Source organism: Oncorhynchus tshawytscha, linkage group LG16 (assembly GCF_018296145.1).
Source record: "Oncorhynchus tshawytscha isolate Ot180627B linkage group LG16, Otsh_v2.0, whole genome shotgun sequence".
NCBI classification, from domain to species: domain Eukaryota; kingdom Metazoa; phylum Chordata; class Actinopteri; order Salmoniformes; family Salmonidae; genus Oncorhynchus; species Oncorhynchus tshawytscha.
Genome location: NC_056444.1, coordinates 65,096,781 through 65,124,200, shown reverse-complemented (window position 1 = coordinate 65,124,200; position 27,420 = coordinate 65,096,781). Strand labels below are relative to the sequence as shown.

Below are 27,420 nucleotides of genomic sequence, written 5' to 3'. Positions count from 1 at the left end.
CTCTCTCTCTCTCCCTTACTCCTACATGCTTTTTCTCATACTCTGCATGGGTCATGCTGCCTCCTCTCAAACTGTGGGCAGACAAACATAGCACCAGGGAGAGCTATTAGCAGCAGCAGAAGATCACCCAGGAGCTCTAAGATGTTTATTTATTAGAGTCTTCCTGTTGCTTAAAGTCCTGACCTCCTCACTAAGCAATTTGGAGTCAATGTGGATAGAATGGCGAATAGTGTGATCAGTTTGTCAACTTCTGAGACCCGTCGGTCTAATGATTATTCTCCTGACTGGACTCCGTACTCACAGTCGTCCCTGCTTAACTGGACAACCAACACACTGTAGGAAACATGGTAATGTAACTGTTACTCAACATGGCCTACTTTGACTTTATGCCATTCCATTTCATATGTGTTTATTGTCCGTATTTGCTGTTTTGATATGATTTTCATCATTGTCCATCATGTTTTTACATATGTTACATTTACATTTCCATTCAAATGTCTAAATTGGCCCTATAATCTCTGTCATTACAAACACACGTGTAGGTTTGATGCTCCTGTGCTCCCACTTAACATAGCTAGCTACACAGCAAAATGTTTTGACTCAAGGTGAGGGTTTCAAATTACTGTGCATTCCCAGTGATTTCACAAAACACTCACCGTTGGCCTGCATCTCCCCTTTTAAAAGCAAGGCATGAGTCTAGCACATAGAATTACAAGAAGGCTCCCTTTGGGAAAAAATTACTGAATTAATGTTTTGCTGTTTCAAGTGCTACTCAGACTCTGGAGAGGGGATGGCTATATGTTTATATTCTTTATAGCTCTGGATGAGAGTACATTGGAGAGGTAGGCTTAGGAACTGAAGTGACCATCATACCAGTATGTTTCCACTGAATCACCACATGAAAACAAAAGTTCTTTCTTCAGCAGTAAAAATGATGTACTGTCTTGCCTGGTTACCTCAGTAAGCTCTCAAACATTGAGGTCACTCGTGGAACGTCATACAATTCAGGCTTTAAGTTAATGCTCTCTGTGTACTTGTTATATCTGTGATCATGGGAGGGAGGGAAAACTGGCAGTTTGAATAACACTATGTTCGGGTGTGACTTAATTACAGGTAGGACGATGTGCAACTGATCCCCCACTTTTAATATAATTAAGTGTTTTTAAGATCACTGCTACTGCTGGACTACTGGTTTGCCACCAACTTCAAGCCATTCTGCTGCTCAAGGCATCATAAGAAAGGCCACATTTGCAAAGCAAACTGAATATAACATCTGCTTTTTTAGTGGCAAAGTGATGGTTTACAGTAGAGCCACAAGATTAGGCCTGTGTTTCTTTTCTCTCGTGTCATTTGGCGTGTTCTCATGGAGGGCGTTAGCACGTTCTAACCTGAGGTGGTGAACTAAGATGTTAGTAGGAAATCTGCTATGTAATTAAATGCCTGTCTGTAAATGTAGCTGTGTAATGCAAGATACTTGCCCTCAGCATGTTATGCGCCCCTGGCCAATTTACTTCAGGTAACATGTAGCATGACTTTGTTCGGGTATTATCAAGGAGAAGTTATCTTTAAATTCTACACTCTATTTAATAATATAGCTAGTTCCATTATTATGGGGACAAGCACAGTTTTCAAGGAGCCAATTTACCTGGAGACTTGAATTAGTGTGTAAAAGTGCAGCAGTCAGTCTGTCCCCCTCAGGGTAACCATTTATGGAACCCAAAAGACACTAAACCTAGACAGCTCCTGATTAAGTGTCTGTAATGATTCGGCAGTGTGTCTTTCGTGCAGTTGGGCTGAGTTTTGTTTCAAATTATGCAATGAGATCATTCTGATAACTGGCCCGTAAATTAAAACAATGTTACAGCAATATTGATTTATTTAGATCACAGGTATGAATGTCACGGCACGCCAGTACATTTAAATAGTCCAAATCTGGGCACAAAACCCAAACAGCACAGATGATTGAGCTTACAAAGAAAACTTGTTAAGTACTGTGTTAGTTTGCATTATTTGCCTTAAGACTAAAGCACATCATCAACACAGGGACTGTAAAATGAACGCCAGTGTACTTTTCTTACTTATTCACTCCCATATTTGATTGAAAGAGGTTCCTTCTAAATACAAACGCTGTGGCTTTATGTTAAGGTCTTATACTTTGGATACATGGTAGGTGCTTCTCAGCTTCTCAACTGAACAGATGTATAGCATCTTGGTTGGTTATTGACAGGCAGCTCATCCCAACTATACAATACATACTTTTGTTCTCATCTCCAGTGTGAAGCATTCCTAAAAAGCTAGTATGTGTTGGTTGCTTAGTGGTTGCCACAGCAGGCTATAATTTGATTCAAAAGCAGTCACACAGAACTGACCCACGTGCTAAAATGTTGAATAGAAACGTGAATAATGTAACAGAATGTAGGATATCAGAGATACACAGGGACGGATGCTATAGCAACCCTCTATTGGTCAAGCTGCTATTCCAGTTCACCATTCATTTTGTGTGTTTGTGCCTGTCTGCCCTGGAGAATCACTGAGAAGGATGTGTGGTATTTGGACGGTCATCCTGGGGGTGGCTGACAGGACAGTGTTATCTCCTGATGACCATTAGAGAGCTGTTGCTCAGACATCACAAAGTTAGTTGGTCTGGTCTGGGAGAATCCGCATCTGATTGGTTGAACTTAAAAATAAAAAATAAAAAACAGACAACACAGGAAATGTAGCTTTTGAAGTTATATTGGTGTCAGAAATGGCTCAGATGCTCTGCTAAATTACATAATCCATGGGCTCGCTATTATACATAGTATTTCTCCCAGACATTATGTATACAAGATCATTTATACTGAAATACTTGAAGATACTTCAAAGTCCGCCACCGGCTTAGAAGGAGTTGTTTGGGTAAGCTGGTAAGTGAAGAGAAATGTTAAATATCAGAATGTACTCTACCCACACTGGGATATCCTAATGCAATAAACTGCAATCTGAGACAAGACATTTATTTTAGTGACCGAGTGTGAGGGATGTGTATTTATTTAGTCCCCAGTGTTTCTTCAGCAAAATGTCAGCACTCAGCAGCAGACCGTTAGGCAGGCTTGCTGTTTACACCCACAGGGTTCTCTCTTGTTGCTCAGACATAACAGTAACCATGAGTCATGAACCTGCTAGCCCTGCTAATGCCACTTTCCCACATTACAAACCCTTGGATGCGCTCATCTTTTTTTCATTTCAAACCAGCAGTGACCTGTCATGCTTTTCTTAGAGCTTGTCATCATGCCTTGATAAAATAGCACTGTAGGGCAGGTTACATATGTGAGAGATCAAGAAGCATTCAACCATTGTATGACATAACACACGAGCTTTATTCAGAACCCCCTACAGATGCTGGAAAAGTGTTTTCAGGTCATTGACATGTTCCAATGGGTCAGCCCAGGATATGATTTTCTATTGACCCAACATCAAGCTCCACCCTGCATCATATCCCACTTGGCACAGATGTCAGTTTAACGTCTAGTTTGGATTTACACTCGGTTGAGTTGTGAACTAGCGTGAATTCAATGTGAAATCAACCAAAAATGTCTCCTCGTCATTGGATTTAGGTTAAAAGTTGGGTGAAAAAAAGACGATTGCAAATCCAATCAGTTTTCTGCGTTAATTCAACGTCATCACATAGAATTTTGGGGTTGAAATGACGTGGAAACAATGTTCAGACTATGAAGAACATAACAATCTTTCACAGAAACTCTCTGGACCCCGAAGCAGGTGTTTCTATCACCTTCAGGAGGAACACAGCTTAACAAGACAATGATCCAAATATTTATAAAATGAAAATCCCCCATGTACGGAATCTCCACCACATTCTGAATTCTAAATACTTATGAGCCCACCACCGGATACAGGGGACCCCAGTCCAGTGTGATGTCCTACCTCCTCTACACTTTACTGGGGAACGGTCTGAACTGTGGTGACCCAGTCATGCCAGATGGTTGTTGTCTTTGGAGGTACTGTATCAAGAGGGAGTGTCCATGTTATTTGCAGAAATGGTCCTGAGATTTAGGAGAGGGTTTTAGAGGAGGACTAGTCTCTTGTTTCATAAAAGTGTACAAATTGAGTAGCCAGAATGCAGATTTGGTTACTGGGTGCACTGCAGAGATTTGTATTTATTATGGATCCCCATTAGCTGCTGCCAAGCCAGCAGCTACACTTCCTGGGATCCGGCAAAATGAAGGCAGTTATACAATTTTAAAACATTACAATACATTCATAACAGATTTCACAACACACTAAGTGTGTGCCTTCAGGTCCCGACTCCACTACCACATATTTGCAACACAAAATCCAGGTGTGCGTGTGTGTATAGTGCTTATGTTATCATGTGTGTGTATACATGTGTCTGTGTCTATGTTTGTGTTGTTTCACGGTCCCAGCTGTTCCATAAGGTGTATTTTTGTCCGTTTTTGATCTGATTCTGCTGCTTGCATCAGTTACCTGATGTGGAATAGAGTTCCATGTAGTCATGGCTCTATGTTGTACTGTGCGCCTCCCATAGTCTGTTCTGGACTTGGGGACTGTGAAGAGACCTCTGGTGGCATGTCTTGTGGGGTATGCATGGGTGTCCGAGCTGTGTGCTAGTGGTTTAAACAGACAGCTTGGTGCTTTCAATATGTCAATACCTCTTACAAATGCAAGTACTGAATGAAGTCAATCCACCTTTCCTAAGTCCCTTTTTGTGGCACCTGACCACACGACTGAACAGTAGTCCAGGTGCGACAAAATTAGGGCCTGTAGGTTCTGCCTTGTTGATAGTGCTGTTAAGAAGGTAGAGCAGCGCTTTATTATGGACAGACTTCTCCCCATCTTAACTACTGTTGTATCAATATGTTTTGACCATGACAGTTTACAATCCAGGGTTACTCCAAGCAGTTTAGTCACCTCAACTTGCTCAATTTCCACATTATTTATTACAAGATTTAGTTGAAGTTTAGGGTTTAGAGAATGATTTGTCCCAAATACAATGCTTTTAATTGTTTTAATATTTCAGACTAACTTATTCCTTATCACCCATTCTGAAACTAACTTCAGCTCTTCGATAATTATGAATTAAGGATCTGACACTTTTTTTCAATTTTCACCTAAAATGACATACCCAAATCTAACTGCCTGTAGCTCAGGACCTGAAGCAAGGATATGCATATTCTTGATACCATTTGAAAGGAAACACTTTGAAGTTTGTGGAAATGTGAACTTAATGTAGGAGAATATACCACATTAGATCTGGTAAAAGATAATGCAAAGAAAGAAAATGGTGTGTTTTTTATTTTCTTTGAAATGCAAGAGAAAGGCCATAACGTATTATTCCAGCCCAGGCACAATGTAGATTTTGGCCGCTAGATGGCAGCAGTGTATGTGCAAATATTTAGACTGATCCAATAAACCATTGCATATCTGTTCAAAATGTTGTATGAAGACTGCCCAAATGTGCTTATTTGGTTTAGTAATACATTTTCAAGTTCATAATTGTGCGCTCTTCTCAAACAATAGCCTGGTATTCTTTCATTGTAATAGCTACTGTAAATTGGACAGTGCAGTTAGATTAACAAGAATTTAAGCTTTCTGCCCATATCAGATATGTCTGTGTCCTGGGATTTTTTGTTGTTGTTATTTACAACCTCATGCTAATCACATTAGCCTACGTTAGCTCAACCTTCCGCGGGAACGACACCGATCCCGTAGAGGTTAAGTGTTGCAGTCATTTCAGTCGCTGTAGTAGCTGACGTGTATAGTGTTTAGTCATCTGATTTTACTCAAAGCCAGTGGCATGCCGTTAGTAAAGATTGAAAAAATTAAGGGGCCTAGCCCTAGGGAATTAGACAGGTAACTTTTTATCCACAATATAGCAGAGGGTGTAAAGCCATAACACATACTTTTTTCCAGCTGCAGACTCTGATTGATAATGTCAAAAATCACACTGAAGTCTAACAAAACAGCCCCCACAATCTTTTTATCATCAATTTCTCTCAGCCAATAATCACTAATTTATGTAAGCTTGTTGAATGTCCTTCCCTATAAGCGTGCTGAAAGTCTGTGGTCAATTTGTTTACTGTATAATAGCATTGTATCTGGTCAAACACAATTTTTTACAAAACTTTACTAAGGGTTGGTAACAGGCTGATTGGTTGGCTATTTGAGCCAGTAAAGGGGGCTTACAATTCTTAGGTAGCGGAATGATTTTTGCTTCCCTCCAGGCCTGAGGGCACACACTTTCTAGTAGGCTTAAATGTAAAAAAAACTAAACAAAACAAAACAAAGGCAAATAGGAGTGGCAATATCGTCCGCTATTATTCTCAGTAATTTTCCAATCAAGTTGTCAGACCCAGGGATTCCCGAGTGGCGCAGTGGTTAAGGGCGCTGTACTGCAGCGCCAGCTGTGCCACCAGAGACTCTGGGTTTGCACCCAGGCTCTGTCGTAACTGGCCACAACCGGGAGGTCTGTGGGGCGACGCACAATTGGCCTAGCGTCGTCCGGGTTAGGGAGGGTTTGGCCGGTACGGAAATCCTTGTCTCATCGCGCACCTATGACTCCTGTGGCGGGCCGGGCGCAGTGTGCGCTAACCAAGGTGCTAGGTGTTTCCTCTGACACATTGGTGCGGCTGGCTTCCAGGTTGGATGGTGCTGTGTTAAGAAGCTATGCGGCTTGGTTGGGTTGTGTATCGGAGGACGCATGACTTTCAACCTTCGTCTCTCCCGAGCCCGTACGGAAGTTGTAGCGATGAGACAAGATAGTAGCTACTAAACAATTGGATACCACGAAATTGGGGAGAAAAATGGGGATAAAAATTCAACAAACAAAAAAACACACAAAAAAAGTTGTCAGGTGTTTTGTCATTATTGATAGACAACAATCATTTTTTCACCTCGTCTACACTCACTTTACAGAATTCAAAATTACAATTTTTGCCTTTCATAATTTGGTCAGATATACTTGATATGTAGTGTTAGCATTTGTTGTTGGCTTGTCATGCCTAAGTTTGCTAATCATGCCAATTAAGAAATAATGAAGTAGTTATATCAATATCAGTCGGTTTTGTGATGAATGAGCCATCTGATTCAATTAATGATAAAGCTGAGTTTGCCTTTTTTCCCAAAATGTCATTTAAGGTGCTCCAAAGCTTTTTACTATCATTCTTTGTCATTTATCTTTGTTTCATAGTGTAGTTTCTTCTTCTTTTTATTCAGTTCAGTCACATGATTCCTCTGTATGTTTGCCAATCGGTTGTGCAGCCAGACTTATTTGCCTTATCCCTCTCAACCAACCAATTTTTCAATTCCTCATCAATCCACGGGGAGTTTTTACAGTCATTTTCTTAATGGGTGCATGCTTATTAGTAACTGGGATAAGCAATTTCATAATTGTGTCAAGTGCAACATCTGATTGCTCCTCATTGCACACCATAAACAAATATTATTTACAACATAGGAATCACTACAAACCGTATTGTATGACCTCTTACACACTATATTAGAACCAGCTTTGGAGCTTTGGTTTTCCTAGATATGGCTACTATATTGTGATCGTTACATCCGATGGATCTGGATACTGTTTTCAAGCACATTTATATAGCATTAGTACATATGTGATCAATACATGTTGATGATTTCATTCCCGTGCTGTTTGTAACTATGCTGGTAGGTTGACTGATAACCTGAACCAGGTTTCAGGCACTGGTTACAGTGAAGCTTTTTCTTGAGTATGAATGTCATAAGTTACAAGCAAGTGATTCATTTCATGAACCTTGTTTCTTAAGCTACATATGTTAACGTGGGCTATTTTTTGCACTTTTCTGGGATGCTTGTTTGTTTTCATTGCTTTACTGGGAAGCTTAGTAGATATCGTCATGTTATTTATGTTAGTGCAGGGTGACCTGCACACAGTGGACTACCTACTAGGGCACACAGCCTCAGTGCTAACAGCATAAATCTGGTTCATAGGCACATGATTGCTTCATACAATAGCTGCAGGATCAGCAGAGGCATGCAGGGCAGTTAGAGGGACATAAATTACGTTACATGTACATTTGCTAAAGCGTTACGATGACTCAGCGACACAATGGTAGGGATTAACTGAGCTGGGCTTGGGTCATTGATAAGTCATTGTCTCAACACAGCCTTATAATGCTCTTAAAGGATCCAGGATCCCAAATGATTTGGGTGGATCCCATCCTCCTAATAAAACGTGTTGTTTCCAAAAGGTATCAAAATTGTCAACAAAAGTTACACCTATTGAGCTTCAATAATCACGTAGCCAGTTATGAAGAAGAAACCTGCTAAAGTGTTTAATGCCACAATTCAGAGAGGGTATAGGGCCAGATATGATGGCTATTTTATTAGTGTCTAGCAGAGAGTCAATCACCTCTTTGATATCCAGTTTCAACTGCTCAGAGCTGCCCTTCATAATGTCATTAAAACCCACATAGACTATGATAGAATCAATGTCCATGTCCTGGCGTAGTACATTCTGGAGCAGCTTAGTAATGTAATTTACTCCAGCTCCAGGATAGGACATTGTTTTTGCACCAGGAACAGTCACATTCCTTACCATGGAGCTGCCCAAAATCAGGGCTGGCAAGAAAGACGAGGAAATCTGCCCACTCCCATGCTTCACAGGATTCTGAGAACCCTTTAAGGACGGGCAAGAGGCAGGATAACTTGAGCCTGTAGTTTCCGGCGCCTGGTGCAGGACTCCGACAGATGGAGAAGCCTCGCTCGATCCAGAGCAGGGACAGAAGGTTGCCGACGTCGACTTTGAAATCGTAAGGGAAGGAGTAGGAGTAAGCCGTGCGACCACAGACACAGTTACCCCCAGCGACCAATGTGCAGGAAGATCAAGCTCCAGGGCGGTGAAACTTCGTTGTTTGTATCCACTCCAGGCCTCTCTTGCTGTGTTCCTTCGACTCCGCTATCGGATGGGGGAAGAGAGGCAGGAGATGCCTCCCCTGGCGAACGAACTCTGGGCGACACCGGCCAGCCTGATAACAACAAACGACAAAGGTTAGGTTTTTCTCCTGTCCAACATAGACTAGTAGATGGAGTAATAACGGAGAGCTTTAAAGGAAGTAGGCTAGTCAGCCAGACAAGGTCCAAAGGGATCATTCTGATCACGACCTGATATGCCCAGACTCTCCCTCCATCTCCACACCGGAGCTGGGATGCACTGAGTTCTGTGGAATGATCTGTGGAATCATCACAGTGGTATTTCTCCATTCAAGGTGCATCTTCTTTGATGCACCTTATGTCTAACCTTCTTTACAGTGAAATTATCTTGATTGGTGATCTCAACTGGTGTTGGTTAAAGCCGGTGTCTGATGAATTAAAAATATTTTGTAATTCTATGAATCTTACCCAGTTGATTAACTCACCCACTCGCCCAAATCTTAAATGCCCAGATAAATCTACCCTGGTTGATTTGATATTGACAAATGTTCCACATAAATATTCTGCGGTTGGTGTTTTTTGTAATGATTTAAGTGACCATTGTGCTGTTGTTGCTGTTAGAAATAATAATGTTCCAAAGACAAACCCACGTTTTATTCGTAAGAGAAATTTGAAGTGTTTTAATGAGCAGGCTTTCTTTCTTTCATGATTTGTTTTATTTTGACTGGAGCAAGATTGAGCTTATCCCTAATGTGTTTTTTTCCAAATAGTTAACAAACATGCCCCATTCCGCAGGTTCAGGGTTAAAGGGCGGTAAAATCCATGGTTTTCTTCTGAGCTGTCTTGTATTATTCACGACCGTAATCTAGCCTGGACTAAAGCAAGGAAATCATGTTCTGATAGTGATTGTCTTATTTTTTGGCAGTTACGAAACAAGTGTTCTTTTCTTCTCAGGAAGGCCAAGGCTGAATATTTTATGTCAGTTACCACTGGTAACCTGAATGACCCTAGAACGTTTTGGAATGCTATTAAGTCTATGTCTGGTAACAGTAATGTTAATGAATTACCGTCATGTGTTTTGAAAGACTCTGTTGCTGTATATGACAAAACTGAAATGCTGAATTGTTTCAATGAGCACTTTGTATCATCTGGTGGGCTGTTTGATTCAGTGTCCTCTGTCTCTGTACAACCCTGTGTGGATGAACCAGTGAGAGCTGGTCAAACTTTGAGCTTTTTGCCATTCTCAGTGCAGGTGGTACATAAAGCCCTGAAATCCTTAGATCAGAGAAAGCCTGCAGGTCCTGATCTTTTGGATCCCTGCTTTTTAAATCTGGCAGCTGATTTCATAGCTGAACCACTGACATATCTGTTCAATCTAACCCTGGAATGTAATGAAATTCCCAAAATCTGGAAATCAGCATTTGTGCTACCACTTTTACATAATTATAGGCCAATCTCAAAGCTATCACCCCTGGTGAAAATACTTGAAACCCTTGTGAGTGAACAGCTAAAATAGTTTTTATTTACTAACTCTATTTTATCAACGTACCAATCGGGCTTCAGGAAGAAGCATAGCTCAATTACAGCAGCCATGAAGGTTTTAAATGATATCACTGAAGCCCTTGACAAAAAACAGCACTCACTTTTTATTGATCTCTCTAAGGCTTTTGATACAGGAGATCATGCTATACTAAGGCAGAGATTGTCGAGTGTAGGTCTTTCAGAGCATGCAGTTGCATGGTTTGCTAACTATCTGTCTGATAGAACTGAGTGCACTCAATTTGATGGGCTTATGTCTGTTAAATTGTCTGTCTTTAATGGTGTGCCCCAAGGCTCTGTACTTGGTCCTCTCTTATTCACTATTTATATAAATGATTTAGACAAAAATGTCCAAAATGCGCAACTTCATTTTTATACTGATGATACTGTTATTTACTGTTGTGCCTCGTCTCTTACAAAAGCTTTCCAGAACTTGCAAACTGCTTTTGATACTGTTCAACATACCTTGTGTCAATTGAAGCTTATCCTCAATACTGACAAAACAAAACTAATGGTGTTTTCTAAAGCAAGAAATAGACCTCTGAACCTTTCACCTATTGCTACCTGTCAGGGCAAGGAGATTGAGGTTGTAACCTCTTATAAATATCTTGGAATTTTAATTGATGACGGCCTCTCTTTTAAATTGCATATTCAACAACTTACAAAAAAATTTAAGCTGAAATTGGGATTTTATTTTAGGAATAAGGCCTGTTTTTCTTTTGAAACCAGAAGGAGGCTAGTATCAGCTACATTTATGCCTTTACTTGACTATGGGGATATTTTAAAAATGAATGCTTTCGCTCAGTGTTTGAGATCAATTGACACCCTTTACCATGGCACTTTGAGATGTATTTTAAACTGCAAAACCCTTACGCACCACTGCATTTTGTATACCCGGGTTGACTGGCCTTCTCTAGTCACTCGTAGGCTCAGGCACGGGTATACTTTCATTTACAAAGGCATTTTGGGTTTACTACCTTTTTATTTGGCCATTTTTATTGTTCAGAAATGTGGTGGGTACTCTCTTCGTTCGCTGGACTTTATCCTGCTAACTGTTCCAAATGTCCGAACTGAATTTGGTAAAGGGGCTTTTATGTACTCTGCGCCATCGTCTTGGAACTCCTTACAAAATACTTTTAAACTGGAAGAACTTGTCCCGATTAGTATTTTAAATCACTGATGAATGATCTTGAGACTGATTCCCTGACCTGTCAATGTTTTTAATTTGCTGTTTTTGATTTTGTTATACTCTTGTGAATTTTATGGTTTTTACTAGTATACTTTTAGTTTCTTGAAAAATAGATTTCAAATCTCAATGAGCCCTTCCTAGTTAAATAAAGGTTAAATAAAAAAAATAAAAAAATAAAAACAAACTCATCACTATGAGCAAGTAGGCTAACATATTTTCCCATTGAGGAAAATGTGTATTGTTGATTAAATGGCTTCATAACTCTATTGTGTAAATTTATTCTAATTCACAATCTGTTGAAATATAATTGAACAATAAAGAGGGTGGTGTCTAGTAACATTTGCCAGTCATAATATCCCTACAATTATATTGAAATCAGTCTACGTAGCTTGGCAAGGCATGGTAACCACATTGCACCAGGGACCATAAGAACCATGTTTCCTCCTACAGAGACTCTCCATTGAGACAAGAAACATCCACATATACATTTACCTCCCACAGCAGATGCATGGCTTTCACAAAGCTAAATTAAGCAGGGCCTAAAAGTGGTTGATGGGCCACCATGGAGGTCAGAGTGAAACCATAAACCAGGCATCTCCTCTAGCAGAGACCCCCAGTCTGTTTATGGATGCTTGGTATCTGCCGAAATGCTGCTTATGCTGCTCAAATATCTCATGTGATACTGTAGCCACCCTGACATCCACAGCAACTTTGTCCTTGTCAACGTCTCTGGTGAATGGTTATGGATTGTTCTGTGTGAAGGAAGAAGGAAAAAGGTCTGAGGTCTTACTGGAAACATACTAAGGGATACCAGGAACAAAGGATAGCAGACAATGGTGTTTGTGTGTTTTATGACCTTATGGATGTCAATTAAGCTTTTCTTTAAAGGGATGCAGAACTGCTTTAAGATGTTCAAAATTCGATATGTGATACAAATGTACCGCAGCCTATGTATGTGAAAAACAACTCCTGTCTGTATCTAATCTTTATCTCCATCTTTTCTTGGGCCAAAAAAAACGTTTGAATATTTTAACTTAAGTTTGTGCTGACCTCAGGCCTGTCTCTTATGTTAATAGAACCCTGAGTCTCTGGACAGGTCCATCCAGAACACCCTCTCAGACCTCTACCCTCCCTTCGAGGCCACAGCCCCCACCGTCCTGAGCCAGCTCTTCCAGGTCATAGAGGAACGTTACCAAGGAGATGCACTCAAGTGTCTGCTGGACTTCCTCATTACAGCCAAACACATCCTTGAGAGTGTTCAGCAGGCTGCCTGTGTGAGTCAACAGCCTCCGAGTTATGCACATCAACACAGATGCTATACAAAAAATACATAACAGTTCACCATACACATTATATACAGGCATTTAGGCTCAAATAAAGACCACCTATACAAAACAAAGTTACCTCAATTACAAAGCTTGCAAAGTAATGCTAAGTGTAAAGACAAATGAAATGGTAAAGAAATGTCTGTCATTTTTCCCACCAGGCCCAGTACTCTGATGTGGTGTTCCGCTGTGAGGGCTGGCCTCTGTGTCTGCATGAGAAGGTGGTGATCCAGCTTGCCTCCATCAACCCCCTATTGCTGCGCCCAGGGGACTTCTACCTGCAGGTGGCACCCTTTTCTGAACAGTCCGCCCGCATTGTGGTCCGGAGCCTGCTGGGGGAGGAGGAGGGACAGGGTCGGGAGGTAGAGGAGACACCCATCCCTGAGACCTCCTACCCCTGCATCTTCACTGAGGACTGGCTGGCGGAGCTCAACCATGGCCGCCATGGCACCCTTCTCAGCCACTGTATCCTCTCCACAGACCAGGGCATGGTGAAGGTGCCATGGGCACAGGTGGCTCTACCTGAGTTTGTGGATAAACCCAGATCTATGGCCTTGTCATCTCCTAACCCTGCTGCTACTCAACAGGAGAAAGTGGCAAGGCCAGTTCCCTCGTTGGCGCTGCCTCCCCCTGCCTCTGGGTACTCTGTGGAGACTAGGATCTCTCCTGCTAAACATGGCATTGCGGTGTCGCTGTGTCTGGTGGACAGTAACTGCTCCAGGCTGGTTAAGGTGGATCAGGATAGGCCTGTGGCTAAGCCCATCGGCTGGGTGTCTCCCAACACATGGGACAGCCGCAGCAACAACACCTCTGAAGTTGAGGGGGAATACATAGACTTGGTGGAGTTCACTAAGCAGAAAGAAGCGTTGCTCAGTGGGGCTCACAGTTACACACACCCCAGAGCACCCATATTTAGGCCTGTTACCCTCAACAGGCCTGGTGTTCCTTCGGCTCCAGCCCTGCCCCTGCCCCTGGCCTTGGCTCCTGTCCCCCACCAGCCCCTCAGGGAACCGTTACACTGTGGCCGGACCGTCCGATTCCCCGAAGACCCCCCCTGCACCCCTTGCATGAGGAGGAGAATGGGCCAGGTGTCCAAAGCACAGGAGATCAGGTGCCGGTACAGAGAGTCTTACCATTCAGCACTGCAGAACCCTGTTACCTTTGAGAGAGACAATAGACTGAATACACTGGCGGTTCTAGAGGAGGCTAGTCTATGTGAGGGGAGACTGGGACCAGAGGGTAAAGAATTATGTCCTGGTCCCTCCCAGCAGTGCTACTATCCAGACCCAGGTCACCATAACCAGACTCCCCCTGTTAGCACGGTTCCCTGTTGGAAGTCTGGAAAAAGTAACACTATATCCAGTGGAATTTTACAAGGCCTGAATGACACCATAGAGGATGATGGGAGATGTCCCTCCTCTCTGTCGACCACTATTGTGGACATATCAGAGAAGTGTGAAGTTGTGATACAAGGAAGAAAAAGTAGGGACATTGACTTCACTACAAAGATGATTCCCAGCTTACATGTAGTGAAATGTAAAAACACGACAGCTTTTGGACTGGTTTCCCCAAAGATGAACAGGCGGAGACTGCCCAACCAAGGTAAGAGGTCTACAGCATGGCATGTTGTTGTTATTCTGTAGTATATTAAATATATCACATACCTCTGTATGATCCCTCCTTCCTAAAGATGTCTCCCAGGCTGGCCAACCCTTCATACCCGTTACAAACGGACACCAGACCCCTCCACTTGAAATTACCCAGCAGCCCCTGGGTCACTATGCTGTGCCCAGTTCTAAGGTCCTGTTACCAGCCTCAGCAGAACACAGCACTCACCATCTCCAGATGGGAGTCGCATGTCTAACTGGTATGGAAAACCCCCTTACATGGTTTGCCTCAGAGACAGAGGTGTATGATATCTGTCCAGGGAAAGTGTATCAGATCCTCATGTTCCCCGCTCCCATACTCAGGTGGCAGAGACAGGACAGGTCGGTTGGTGGTTGAGGTGCACGGAGACAAGGAAGGATGGAGATCTCCTTTAGTGTCAAGTCTGGAACTCAGCAAACTTCTGCTCTACCTCCACTCTGTAATCAAGTATGTATGATACCCCCTGGGCTGGTCCCTCTCTTATGTAACCTGAACCATTGGAACCATTCTTAATTCATTGTTTTCATCTTCATAATTTATAGGCGAGAACTAAGAGAACTTGGAATGAGACTAGTTATTGATGCTCGGAAGACTCCACCTCCACCACAGTTCAATAAGGCCTTGTTGGTGGTTCAGGTAAGAAGACTTGGCATCTTCCTTGTCATTTTGGAATCATCACTACACAACATCACCACAAGAGGGTAGCAACTATCTAAAGAAGTATTCCCTTGTAATGTCGAGATCACAATTTATTTATCTCAGTTGTTATGTCGAGATCACAAGATAATGAAAAGTACCACGCATCATCCATTCATTTGTTCAGATGCACAATAACCACTTCATCAAGGAGCCTTGTGGCTGCATTGGTCGCAATGCACTCCTAGGGCATGTCTCCCAGGCTCCGTGCTGGCCCCCAAGACCACAGCCAATCGCATGAAAGGAACAACACAGCTAAATTGGCTAGTCTAGTGCACTAGCTAGTTAGCTAGGTAGTCTTGTTAGCTAGCTAGCATGTTATCTATGCTGGTTGTCAGCTTGCATAACAGATATGTTTAAAATTACAAGAGACACTTGTTTTGTGGATAATATTTACATTTACTGTGGGTGAGCTCCATTCAAGACAGGCTGATCAGATTCAATAGGCTGAAAAGTCAGGATGCTGCGTTGTAGGCTGTTTTATAATTAAGGCTCCGTGCAGGCAGATTAAATGTCTAAGTGCTTTATGGGCAGATGCATATAATCCAGAATGGGTGAGCTCAATTCCTGGCAGGTTGATCAGATTCAATAGTTGCCCCAGAGGCTGATCAATCATAATTGTGCCTTTGCTGACAGATTCCAAGGCTGAAATTATCAGCCTCTGAGGCTGAAATTTAATCTGATCAGCCTGTCAGGAATGGATACAGCCACTCTGTAAATGTAAATATAATCCATAAAACATTAAGTGTCACTTACAATTAAACACATACTGTATGAGTTATGCAAGCCAACAACCAGAATAGTTAACAAGCTAGTCTAGCTAACAGAACTAGCTAGCTCGTACTCAGTCACTCACAAATCTAGCCAAGTTAGCTGTGTTGTTGCTTGGGGGTGGCAAACAGGCTTGGCCTGTCAGACATCATTCAGGGGTTAAACGCCTCAGGTAAGGCCTCAGGTAAGGCCTCAGGTAAGGCCTCAGGTAAGGTAAGGGAAATTTAACTTGCTAACATTCTAAGTTATACACTGATAATTAGCGCCAAACACAAATGAAAGTGTGATGTTAGCATGAAATGTACCATCCCTTAGTGTAGCAATCAATATAAATGTATGCGCTGATCCACCATGGGCTCTGCTGCCTCAGCCATACTGTCAATCTGTCATCAATACATCCACAATATGTCCACTCCTATTTTGCTGTGTCGTGATCATGAGAAAATTCTTGTGATCTCGACAAAATAACTTTCGTTATGTAGTGATCATGAGATAAATAAGTTGTGATCTTGACATAATGAGGGAATTATTTTATTCCTACCCGGACTCTGGACTTTTCCCTCTGTTTATTCTTGTCTTTACTCCCCAGATTGTGCTCAGTTTTACCTGCAGTTATAGGCTACTGTATTTACTCATACCTATGTATTACTGTGAGGTCTCCTATTTGGATTATGTTACAGGAGCAGATTCCCCATGCAATACACAGTGTCTTGATCCTAGTGGAGAAGGAGAGCTGCCATCGCACAGAGAAATGTCCTAGACTACAGGTCAGATCTGAATCAAGGGTTTCCTCTAATGATTTCCATCAAGCTTAGAATTTTAGAAATAGTTAATGCATTCATTCTAGGTGGCTTGCTCTCTGATGTCACTGACTGTGCCATTCTCTATCTATAAGTAGATTGCTGTGGTGACCTCACTGAAGGGGTTGCACAAGCTGGTGGAGGGGAGTCAGCTGACCTCAGGCCTAGAGGGCACCCTTCCCTACAACCACATTGACTGGCTGCAGCTCCATCAGGTAGGCCCCTAGAGGGCACCCTGTCCTAAAGCCACTAGGACTGGCTGCAGCTCCATCATGTAGGCCCCTAGAGGCCACCCTATCCTAAAGCCACCAGGACTGGCTGCAGCTCCATCATGTAGGCCCCTAGAGGCCACCCTATCCTAAAGCCACCAGGACTGGCTGCAGCTCCATCATGTAGGCCCCTAGAGGACACCCTGTCCTAAAGCCACTAGGACTGGCTGCAGCTCCATCATGTAGGCCCCTAGAGGACACCCTGTCCTAAAGCCACTAGGACTGGCTGCAGCTCCATCATGTAGGCCCCTAGAGGGCACCCTGTCCTAAAGCTACAAGGACTGGCTGCAGCTCCATCATGTAGGCCCCTAGAGGACACCCTGTCCTAAAGGCACTAGGACTGGCTGCAGCTCCATCATGTAGGCCCCTAGAGGCCACCCTGTCCTAAAGCCACTAGGACTGGCTGCAGCTCCATCATGTAGGCCCCTAGAGGCCACCCTGTCCTAAAGCCACTAGGACTGGCTGCAGCTCCATCATGTAGGCCCCTAGAGGCCAACCTGTCCTAAAGCCACCAGGACTGGCTGCAGCTCCATCATGTAGGCCCCTAGAGGACACCCTGTCCTAAAGCCACCAGGACTGGCTCCATCAGGTAGGACAGTCAGAGCATCAAAGCAACCTCAGACTAGGTTCTGTTTGCTCCTAGCAGAACTCATCTAGGCTTTAGCGCACGACTGTGATTGCATACACCCTTAGAGACATTCTCTTGAAAAATGACCAGTTGATCAATCACCGACTGTGATTGCATACTCCCTTAGAGACCTTCCCTTGGAAAATGACCAGTTGATCAATCCCCGACAAAGGGGCTGATAGGTTATACATTTGACTAAAGTATACTTCGGCTACCAAACGTCAACTTGCCTTGAGAAAATAAATTGTGTGCGCAGAAGAGCAACAAAAAAACCACCAAAACGAACAAAACTGGCACAACATTTAGTCACGTTTCGACTGGATATTATGCCACGGCCTTTTAACAGACACTACAGAACTCTTGTTTGTTCTGCTTTGACGTCTGATGTTCAGAACATTTATCTTTCAGAAACTTCATCCCTTTATGTCAGATCTCCAGGAGGCCTCAGGTTTGCTACTAACAGCCATCAGGAAACTAGAGGAAGACCGTAAGATTGACACAGTGCAGGTATTGGATTTAACCTTGACGACACTGTATTATTGAAAACATGTTGGAATGTACTAGGGGTTCTTATTATACTCAAACCCTTCTCTCCCTTTGTGGCAGGATGTACAGAGGTGTATTCTAGAACAGAGAACTCTGATGAAGGATGTTCTGGAGGACAGACGGTTGGTCGTTTTGCAAAGGGAGGGAGGAGCCATGCTGGCTAGACTGAGAAGGGAGAGTGACCTCAGATACTCTCACTGTGAGGATTACAGGTATACTACCTCTCACTGTTTATTATGAGCAGGATAATTGTGGGCCTTCTTCAAAGGATGCTTATCAATGTATTATTCCCTTGACCTATGACCGCTTTGTGCAGTGATGCAGTGGATTCTGTGACCTGCATGTACAACCATGTAGAGGAGCAGGCCCATGTGCTGGTGCACAGATCCAACATGTCCCTGGAGCACCTTGAATACCTGCTCCAACTCAGAGAAATGGAGGGCCATTTCTCTAAGGTACATTCAGAGGCTCCTCATATGGTATACATACATTATATCCATTAGGTAAACACTTAGGATATTTAGTAACCCCCCTCCCTTCTGTAGATCAGGGAATGGTTTGATGCAGAAGGGGAACGGCGGTTGTTGGAGGCAGAATCCGTGGAGGACTCTAGAAAAAGAGTGGAGCAGACTCTCCGTAGTTTCAGTGCATTCCTCACTAAAGCCAATGTAAGTCAGTCTATCTCCACTCACCCAATGACGCAAAGTGGTGACACTGTTTCATGCAGAAATTTAAGTGCCCATGAAAGTCCGTGTTTCAATTGAATCAGATATTTACTGTAACTGTCCATTAGGAGCAGAAGCACAAGGCTATGGCCCTGGTGACGGAGGCAGAGAAGATCCAGGGCCCATCCCCATACCCTGAGACTGAGGTGTTCAGGACCATGGTCTGCACCTTCAAATCTGGCCTGGCTGACTTCCTCTCCCGGGCAGAGAGGTGCTGTAGTGAGCTGGAGACTATGGGCACTGTGTGCAACTTCTGTGAGCAGGTTGGTGTCTATACTGAAAACTGGATTGGTTGTTGTTCCACATTGTTTAGTAAACATTTCTGTCAACTCAGTTGTCTCTTTCAAGGTTTTTGAATAGGCTGAGTTTCATGGGGATATGCATTTAGATCTTCTTGAGTTACAGGCTACAGTTCCGATGTAGTCTACACTGTTGTTTTGAATTATGTACAGTGAGCGAGGCATACCCTACCTGTGTTTAGTTTCAATCGAAGCACATATTTGGCCTGCTGTCGCGTGCTGTTGAGTTTTGGCCACATGAAAGAAAAATGTGACCATTTGATCTCAATTATCCTAAAATCAGCCTCCCGGGTGATGCAGTGGTTAAGGGCGCTGTACTGCAGCGCCAGCTGTGCCACCAGAGACTCTGGGTTCGCGCCCAGGCTCTGTCATAACTGGTCGCGACCGGGAGGTCCGTGGAGCGACGCACAATTGGCCCAGCGTCGTCCGGGTTATGGAGGGTTTGGCCAGCAGGGCTGTCCTTGTCTCATCGCGCACCAGTGACTCCTGTGGCGGGCCTGGCACAGTGCACACCAACCAAGGTTGCCAGGTGCACAGTGTTTCCTCCGACACATTGGTGCGGCTGGCTTCCGGGTTGGATGGCGCTGTGTTAAGAAGCAGTGCTGCTTGGTTGGGTTGTGTATTGGAGGATGCATGACTTTCAACCTTCGTCTCTCCCGAGCCCGTACGGGAGTTGTAGCGATGAGACAAGATAGTAGCTACTAAAACAATTGGATACCACGAAATTGGGGAGAAAAAAGGGGTTAATTTTTTTTTTTTTAAATTAAAGAATGATCCTAAAATCTTATAAGAAATTAGGTGTGTTTTTGTCTTACAGTAGCAAGGTTATGCTATTATATTCGTTTCTGTTATGTAGAATGCTATCATTGTGTGATCTTGCAGACATTGATTCAGCTTTGATCTAACTTTATTAAAGGGATACTTCCGGAGGCCCCTTGTCTATTTCCCCAGAGTCAGATGAACTCGCGGATACCATTTTTATGTCTGCTTGCAGTTTGAAGGAAGTTGCTAACTAGCTCTTGTACAATTGCTGGACACAGGGAAAAAAAACATATTATCTACAAGTTCATCTCACTCTGGGAAGTAGATAAATGGGCTCATTGCCAAAATCAAAAAGGTTCCCTTTAAACAAGCACCATTCACCAGAGTAGCCTGTTCTCTACGAGTAGAGCAGAGACTGTGCGTAAAGTAGAGAATCACACAGACACTTCGGTAACTTTAGCTGTCAGGAAGAAAGTTCCAGAAAAGTCGGATCCACAGCCACTCCATTTGGATAAGTATTTTGCCTTTCTTCCAGGCTACTGAGCTGGCCAAAGACTGCAGACAATACCTGGACCAGGTTGTCAGACTCCCAGAGACGGATGATGTCTCTACACTCCAAATGTACCAGGAGAGCTTTGTCCAGTTCTCCCCAGAGCTCTTCCAGGAGGTGAAGGGCCAGGCGTGTGCTTTGAGGGGCTCCAGGGGCATGCGGGTGTGGAACGTAGCTTGGCTAAAGTGTCAGGAGGTCAGGCAGCAGCTAGAGGAGAGACTACAGGATGTGGAGAGGGCCTTGCGGAACACAGGCCCCTGGCATGAACAACTTAGAGCTGGTGAGGATGAGGCCTTGGTTCATACAGTGACTCATCATGATGGAGCTCTGGTACTGCCCAGACCTGGTCCACCACACTGGTACAATCCCCCATCAGGCTCTATGATGGGAAGGTATCACGGGGCCTTGGAGAGCAGGAACAACTCTGTGACCTGCTGTAATATAAACTTCAAGCCTGAGAATAACAGACCTTGTAAACGGTCAAAGACCACCACAATGCCGGCCTCTCCCCATATCAGATCCATTAGGAGAGCGGAGAGAGAGCCCAGTGGGAGAGAGGCCTGCCGAGGGAGGAGCAGAGAGGACGCCACCCTTGCCGACTTGCACACTGTGGGCTGTGAGTGGTTCCCGTGGCAACGTGGGGGCCTGGGCCGGTCCATGAGCGAGGAATCGTGTGCGACCGCCACGTCCAGTCAGTCTGAGTCTTGCATCCAGACGCCTTCCTGTTCCCACGGGAAACCCTCCTGTCGGATCCTGCAGGCCGCTCAGAAGTTCCAGATCTCACGGCATGGCAGCTTCTGCTCAGAGGAATCATGTAGTGTCCGAGAGGGGGCAGAGAGGACCTCTTCAAGGAATACTAGCCCATCAGTGAGGAGGTGTGAGGGAACAACATCATTGGCAAGTTCAGAGGAGAAGGCTGGCAATATTATGTGAGTTCCTAATGGAGCAAGACCTTCACCTTAGATTGACTCAATGTGTTTTTACTTTTGCTTCATCTACTCTAAGCTTGCACTGTCTTGACAAAGGTACATTTCAATGATTCATTTTCTGTTATTTCCAGAGGACTGAAAATGTGTGTTTGGCTGTGTTGTTGATGTAACTTTATCTGTAGAAAGCTGCAGCGGATCATGGCGGAGCTACTGTTAACAGAGAGGGAGTATGTGCGCTCCCTGGGTTACATCCTGACTCATTACCTCCCCCTGCTGGAGAGGCCTGACGTGCCACAAGACCTGCGGGGCAAACGTGGAGTCATCTTTGGGAACCTGGAGAAGCTGTATGACTTCCACAGCCATTTCTTCCTCAGAGAGCTGGATGCCTGTCAGACAGAGCCTTTACAAGTGGCTCGCTGCTTCCTGAGACACGTGAGTTACGTGTTTGAGTCCTATAACTCTGTTGTTTAGCTGAATTTGCTACTGAAGTTGAATACATTTAATATTCCTGTTGTGACTGTAAACTCTTCCTCCTATATGTAGAGAGACAGTTTAGGCCTCTATGCTCTCTACAGCAAGAACAAGCCTCAATCAGATGCCTTAATCCTTCACCATCGCCCTGACATCTTCAAGGTGAGGTACTCCCATCAATGCTCAATGTCAAAGATCAATGCTCACTTCGTATCAATGCTCTCGCCATCCCTACTGTAACCAATCCTCTGTCTCCTCTCCTTCCACCCCAGAGGAAGCAGCAGGAGCTGGGGGATCACATGGACCTGTCCTCCTACCTGCTGAGGCCCATCCAGAGGATCAGTAAGTACAGCCTGCTTCTACAGGACATGCTGGGGATGTGTGGGCCTCAGAGAGACAGGGAAGAGCTCCAGGCTGCAGCCGAAGTGGTCCGCTTCCAGATGCGTCATGGCAACGACCTCCTCACCATGGACGCCATCCAGGACTGTGACGTAAGTTTACCATCCAAATCATCACAACCTCTAAAATGTGTCACTTATGAACAGCTGTCCAAATGGGGGGTAAATGTGGGCATATAAGTGGGAAATGGTCACCCATTATTGAATGAACAGTATCAAAGATTTTCAGGAATAAACATGGATGTATTTGTCTCCACTCCTGCCTCCGCCACCAGGTGAATCTGAAGGAGCAGGGCCAGCTGATTCGCCAGGATGAGTTCATTGTGTTCTTCAGAAAGAAGAAATGCTCCCGCCGTATTTTCCTCTTCCAGGATCTCATCCTCTTCAGCAAGACCAAGAAGACCAATGTGGGCAATGATGTGTACATCTACAAACAGTCTTTCAAGGTGTGTATACCAAATTATAAAAAATAAAAGAACGAACATAAGACCCAATTTACAGAATGGATTTTGAGCATTGTAATTATTGTTCAACAAAAATAATGCTATCTTAACGGCCTTTTTGTTTGCTATACAAAGACCAAGTCATCCAGCCCTTATGTTGACATTGGTAACAGCAAGCATTCTTTATTTAGTATTTCTTTCACTTCTGTTTCTGTCTAGACATCTGATATCGGGATGACACATAACTCTAGAGAGAGTGGTTTCTGTTTTGAGATCTGGTTCCGGCGGAGGAAGTTCCAGGACACATACACTCTGAAGGCTGACAGGGCGGAGGTGAAAAGGGCCTGGACCAGAGACTTGGAGCAGATCCTCTGGGAACAAGCTACCTACAGCAGAGGTGAATCCTCATTTTTTGGGGGGGGACTCAGTCTGTCTTTCAACTTAATCTTGAAAGTTGTAATAGTAGAATCATAAGGTGCTATTTCTAAATTGGGTCGTGCATCTTCAGTTCCTCTTGTCATGTTAGTCATTACATACCTTAGAGAGATATTTATAACTTGTTATAAATGTCCAGATCAACTAGCCCATGTCAGCTAATGTTCTGTAGCTAGGTTTTTTAGCCCATCGATTTTCTTGTAATGTTTGAGTCACTCAAATATCACACGAACATACATTAGACATGGAAAAATGTATAGAAGTGCAAGAAAATTAGCTTAAAACTGCACTATTTTCTCTGCACACCATGACAAAATGTGTAGAATTGCAGGAAATAAGCTTTAAACCAACACATTTTTCTCTCCGCCTACAAGAGGGGTGTGAACAGTGTGTCATGAACAGTGATTGTGTCCATAGAAATAGATGTGGTGCCAGGTTGGGGATTTTCCCCAATGCTGGAATGGGAGCCCGAGTGAAAAGATTTGGGAACCACTGTGGGGGTGCAATTGTGAAGAAATGCTATATCAGACACTAAATACATCCAATTGATGTTTTGGTTGAGTAAGTTTGAGCATTAAGACAGGTGTTGTGTTTGGTGTGTTGTAGAACTGAGGATACAGGAGAGAGTGTTCATGGGCACGGGGAGGAACCCTTTCATGGACATACAGCCTAATGAGGCAGCCATCTGTGACAGGGCCACCAACTGTGTCCTGCTAGGAAGAGGTAACAAGTCCACAGCCAAGTCCCATACCCAGGAACTGACAACACAAATGTGTAATGTACTCACTGACTGAATTGTCTCTTTGCTTTGTCAGCTCCTGTGCCGTCTTTTCCACAAACAGATCTTGAATGTCTCCGGCCCAACTCCATTGGTTCAGGCAGTAGTGCCTCTACCTCCTGCAGCCACTCATCTTCCTCCTCTGGACGAGGTTCTTTACCTCCTGTAGGTTACCCTGGTAACCAGATACAAGGTGGGGAAACCAATCACATTGTCTATTCCTCCCCGGAGACTGTGACTGAAGATGACCCCAATAACCATCATAATCACCAGAAACAAAACCTTCATCTTCTCAGTGAGTTTTCTTGTTCTTTCATTAGGGCCCTGTGTTTTGGCTAATCGTGCCAAATTACCTGAATTTTAACCTTTGCTTTAAGTCTTTTCTAGAAATGAGAATTAGACCAAAGTAAGTAAGTAATTGTCTGAGGATGGTGCTGGACCATCTGACATAAAAAGAAAAGGGGACAGTGATGAAAAATCTTTAAATAAAAGGTTGAAATCCAGGTAATGTGACATGATTAACCAAAACACAGGGCCCTATGCATGGTGCATGACTGCAGACTAACACAAACAGACATACAGAACATGACACTTGATATGTGCAAGCATGTGACTAAATGTGGGTGATGCCATATCTACTTACCTTTCTGTTGATTCCAGTGGACAGCATGGAGTCGTCAGGTGAGAGTGGCAGTGTGTTCAGCAGCTCGGAGTGCAGCTGCCTCTCTGCCATTGGTGGAGAGGTGGAGGACTCGTCATCTGTCCTGTCCCAGAGCTCCCAGTCCCGTGTCACCCAGAGAACAGCAGCACCCAATCTCAGGAAGAACAGCTCCCCTGTTACGATCAGGAAGAAGCCCTCCATTGCTCCCAAACCACCAGTGCTAGCTGCTCCTCAGAGCCTGCAAAAGGTGTGGTAAAACGATGTGATCATGCCAGTAATTGGACCTAATAGTAAACCTTCATAATAATTACACTGTACATTTTCAAATGGATAATTTTAGTTACATATTTTATATAAAATCTCTATAAAGATCAAAGAAAACTTATAGCCAATAATTTCTTCACAGGGCAAAAACATGGTTGCTATAGGAAAATCAACAGAAGTTTAACCAGTGGATTTAATGGGTGAGTTGAGACCAAATACAGTACTTTTTATTACCATACAAGGTGCATATATGTGCAATGTAGTTGTTTAACATATTATGGGATTGATTTCCTTCTAGATGGTTCATCCTGTGGATCTCTGAGCAGTGATGATGGAGAGCAATCAGGCTGACAGTCAATTAAAAACTATGATAACAGACTGAATGGACCACTAGTTGACAAGCACTGAAGAGAAAGTGACTTTTTGTCTTTGAAGAACTAATGTATCTGGAATATTCTAGCTGAAATATCATGAAAAGGAACACATGATGGATTGTGGTCAGTTTTTAAAGTGCTTATGGTGTCCATTTATCTAATAATACTTCTTGAGCAACCACTTCTTTATCACATACTGCTTTAACTGAATGGCTATTGTTTTGCTGTCATTGGTTCATAGAACATGCTTTTTTGTCTTTGTAATACTAGTAGTATTTCAGCTGTTAACTTTTACAAGGGATTTCTTTGGAATTTACACATCATTCTCACCATGTCATGTTGACTCTCTTGATGACCCCATATTGATGACCCCATCTCTTGATGACCCCATATTCCCATGAAATGAAATATTTTTTTCTTCAAATTACACACATTTAACACTGTTTATAATGTACCGGTACACATGTCAAACTCAAACAACTGACTATAGAAACACTTGTTCCCATCAGTATTCTCTGCAGGCTCAGGACAACTTGTCAGTGGCACTGACATAATTTCTTGCCCAGATTTATAGATAAATTAGGGATCAACTATTGATGTCCAGGTGGGATAGCAGAGGAGCAGCAAGTTACTTAATATTTTTTTCCCATTTTTCCCCAGCCTTGTACTATATTGCTGTGAAAAATGTCTGGAAAGGGAGAAAACCACTAAATTGGAATAATTTAAGGGGTCCATCTGGCATTTTCAACTCATCAGAAACCAGTGTCTTCAGACTTCTCCAGTTGTTCTAATAGTCAACATATTAATTTACAATATTCATTACAAACCATGTATATTATTGAGATCTTTCTTTTCTGTGAAAACTGAATGAGCAATTTTGCTTAGGGCTAGGTTCTATAAGAACTGCGGTTAACAACATCTGCATAGTGGTTGTTTTGGCAATGTTGTTTTGGGGGGGGCCTTCATGATGAGTTCAGATTTTTGTGGCCCCCACCCCCATCAAAGTTGCCCATCCCTGTTCTATTGTCTATTGGCTATTGTCTACACTTCAAACAGGCTATAAATATCCCCATTCAAATGAACATGAAAACATAAAACATTAGCCTGTCATTATTTCTATCATCGATAGCGCCTACACTTTCTATCGCCGTTTTGAACACACGAGCAGCCGCTCTCCAATTTGTCAACTCAACCTGCGTTGGCCGTAACTGCAGTACAACTCTTGATCTGATTGAATCACAGTCTATCTTTTTAACATGTCAATATGGTGAGACTTTCTTTGAAACCACTGTCATCAATGTTAGTTTTGTTCATTGTCCACACTTTTTGGGTTATATTTAGTTTTTTATATTAAACCCAATGTATATCATTCTCACTGAAAAGCTATTTATTATAGGATCAGTGCCATTTTTGTAGAGAATTTAGTACTTTTTCCTGTATTTCTCCAGCAGCTGGTTTGAACATCAACTCACGCTGATGTTGTGCAATCAGAAGAAATGGGAACAACCTCCTTCAATGGAATGTGAATCCTGACACCGCAGACACCGCCATGACTAAACATTGTGACCATCGGTTAAGCATCAGATAACATTGTTGTGTAGGTCACCCTGTTGAACTGAACACTCCTCTACCATAGCCCCCCTCCGCTGTCCTGAGCACAAATGTGTCACAAATGGGTTACATACAATATCAGTAAACAAATTATTCATTGAGATATTCTTTATTTACATTTGGGTAGTCATTTAATTATAACCTCTGTGTTTATTCATGTATGTGACATAAAACAATAAAAGGTTAAGGAATTTTTTAAAAGTTAGTTATTATTTTTCGGAAGTTTAAAAAAAAGTTGTTGTAAAGTATATGCAGACCTGCATGCAGGTGTGAAGTTTAGATGTGAGTCTTTAAGATTTGAGATTCTTCAAAGTAGCCACCCTTTGCCTTGACGACAGCTTTGCACACTCTTGGCATTCTCTCAACCAGCTCCACCGGGAATGCT

At 43.2% G+C, this 27,420-nt stretch overlaps 1 protein-coding gene across 6 annotated transcripts; it reads left to right on the top strand.

Moving 5' to 3' along the window:
* The first annotated feature begins 60 nt into the window (after positions 1 to 60).
* LOC112244980 (uncharacterized protein KIAA1755) lies at positions 61 to 27,420 on the top strand. 6 transcript variants are annotated; one of them, XR_002952669.2, is made up of 25 exons: positions 61 to 347; positions 12,730 to 12,927; positions 13,140 to 14,580; positions 14,669 to 14,845; positions 14,949 to 15,072; positions 15,168 to 15,261; positions 16,773 to 16,859; positions 16,991 to 17,107; positions 18,198 to 18,296; positions 18,396 to 18,547; positions 18,652 to 18,790; positions 18,881 to 19,003; positions 19,129 to 19,323; positions 20,657 to 21,600; positions 21,783 to 22,032; positions 22,144 to 22,233; positions 22,344 to 22,562; positions 22,745 to 22,915; positions 23,132 to 23,309; positions 23,954 to 24,070; positions 24,163 to 24,420; positions 24,786 to 25,033; positions 25,193 to 25,250; positions 25,349 to 25,547; positions 26,876 to 27,420. XR_002952669.2 is itself a non-coding variant. In XM_024412896.2 (24 exons), the coding sequence occupies exons 1-23, from the start codon at positions 345 to 347 to the stop codon at positions 25,232 to 25,234; spliced, it is 5,460 nt and encodes a 1,819-aa protein (XP_024268664.1). In that variant the 5' UTR covers positions 61 to 344; the 3' UTR covers positions 25,235 to 25,250; positions 25,349 to 27,420. The 6 variants fall into 6 exon arrangements, 4 of the variants coding, with proteins under 4 accessions (XP_024268664.1, XP_024268665.1, XP_024268663.1 ...); XR_002952668.2 differs by having other exon boundaries at positions 26,873 to 27,420; XM_024412896.2 differs by having other exon boundaries at positions 19,135 to 19,323; positions 25,349 to 27,420.

What these genes read in the sequence shown, in the direction of transcription:
- LOC112244980 (XM_024412895.2), top strand. An exon ending in AGGCCTTGTTGGTGGTTCAG is followed by an intron (nt 15,262 to 16,772) that starts GTAAGAAGACTT and finishes ATTATGTTACAG; the next exon opens with GAGCAGATTCCCCATGCAAT. An exon ending in ACGCCATCCAGGACTGTGAC is followed by an intron (nt 22,563 to 22,744) that starts GTAAGTTTACCA and finishes CTCCGCCACCAG; the next exon opens with GTGAATCTGAAGGAGCAGGG.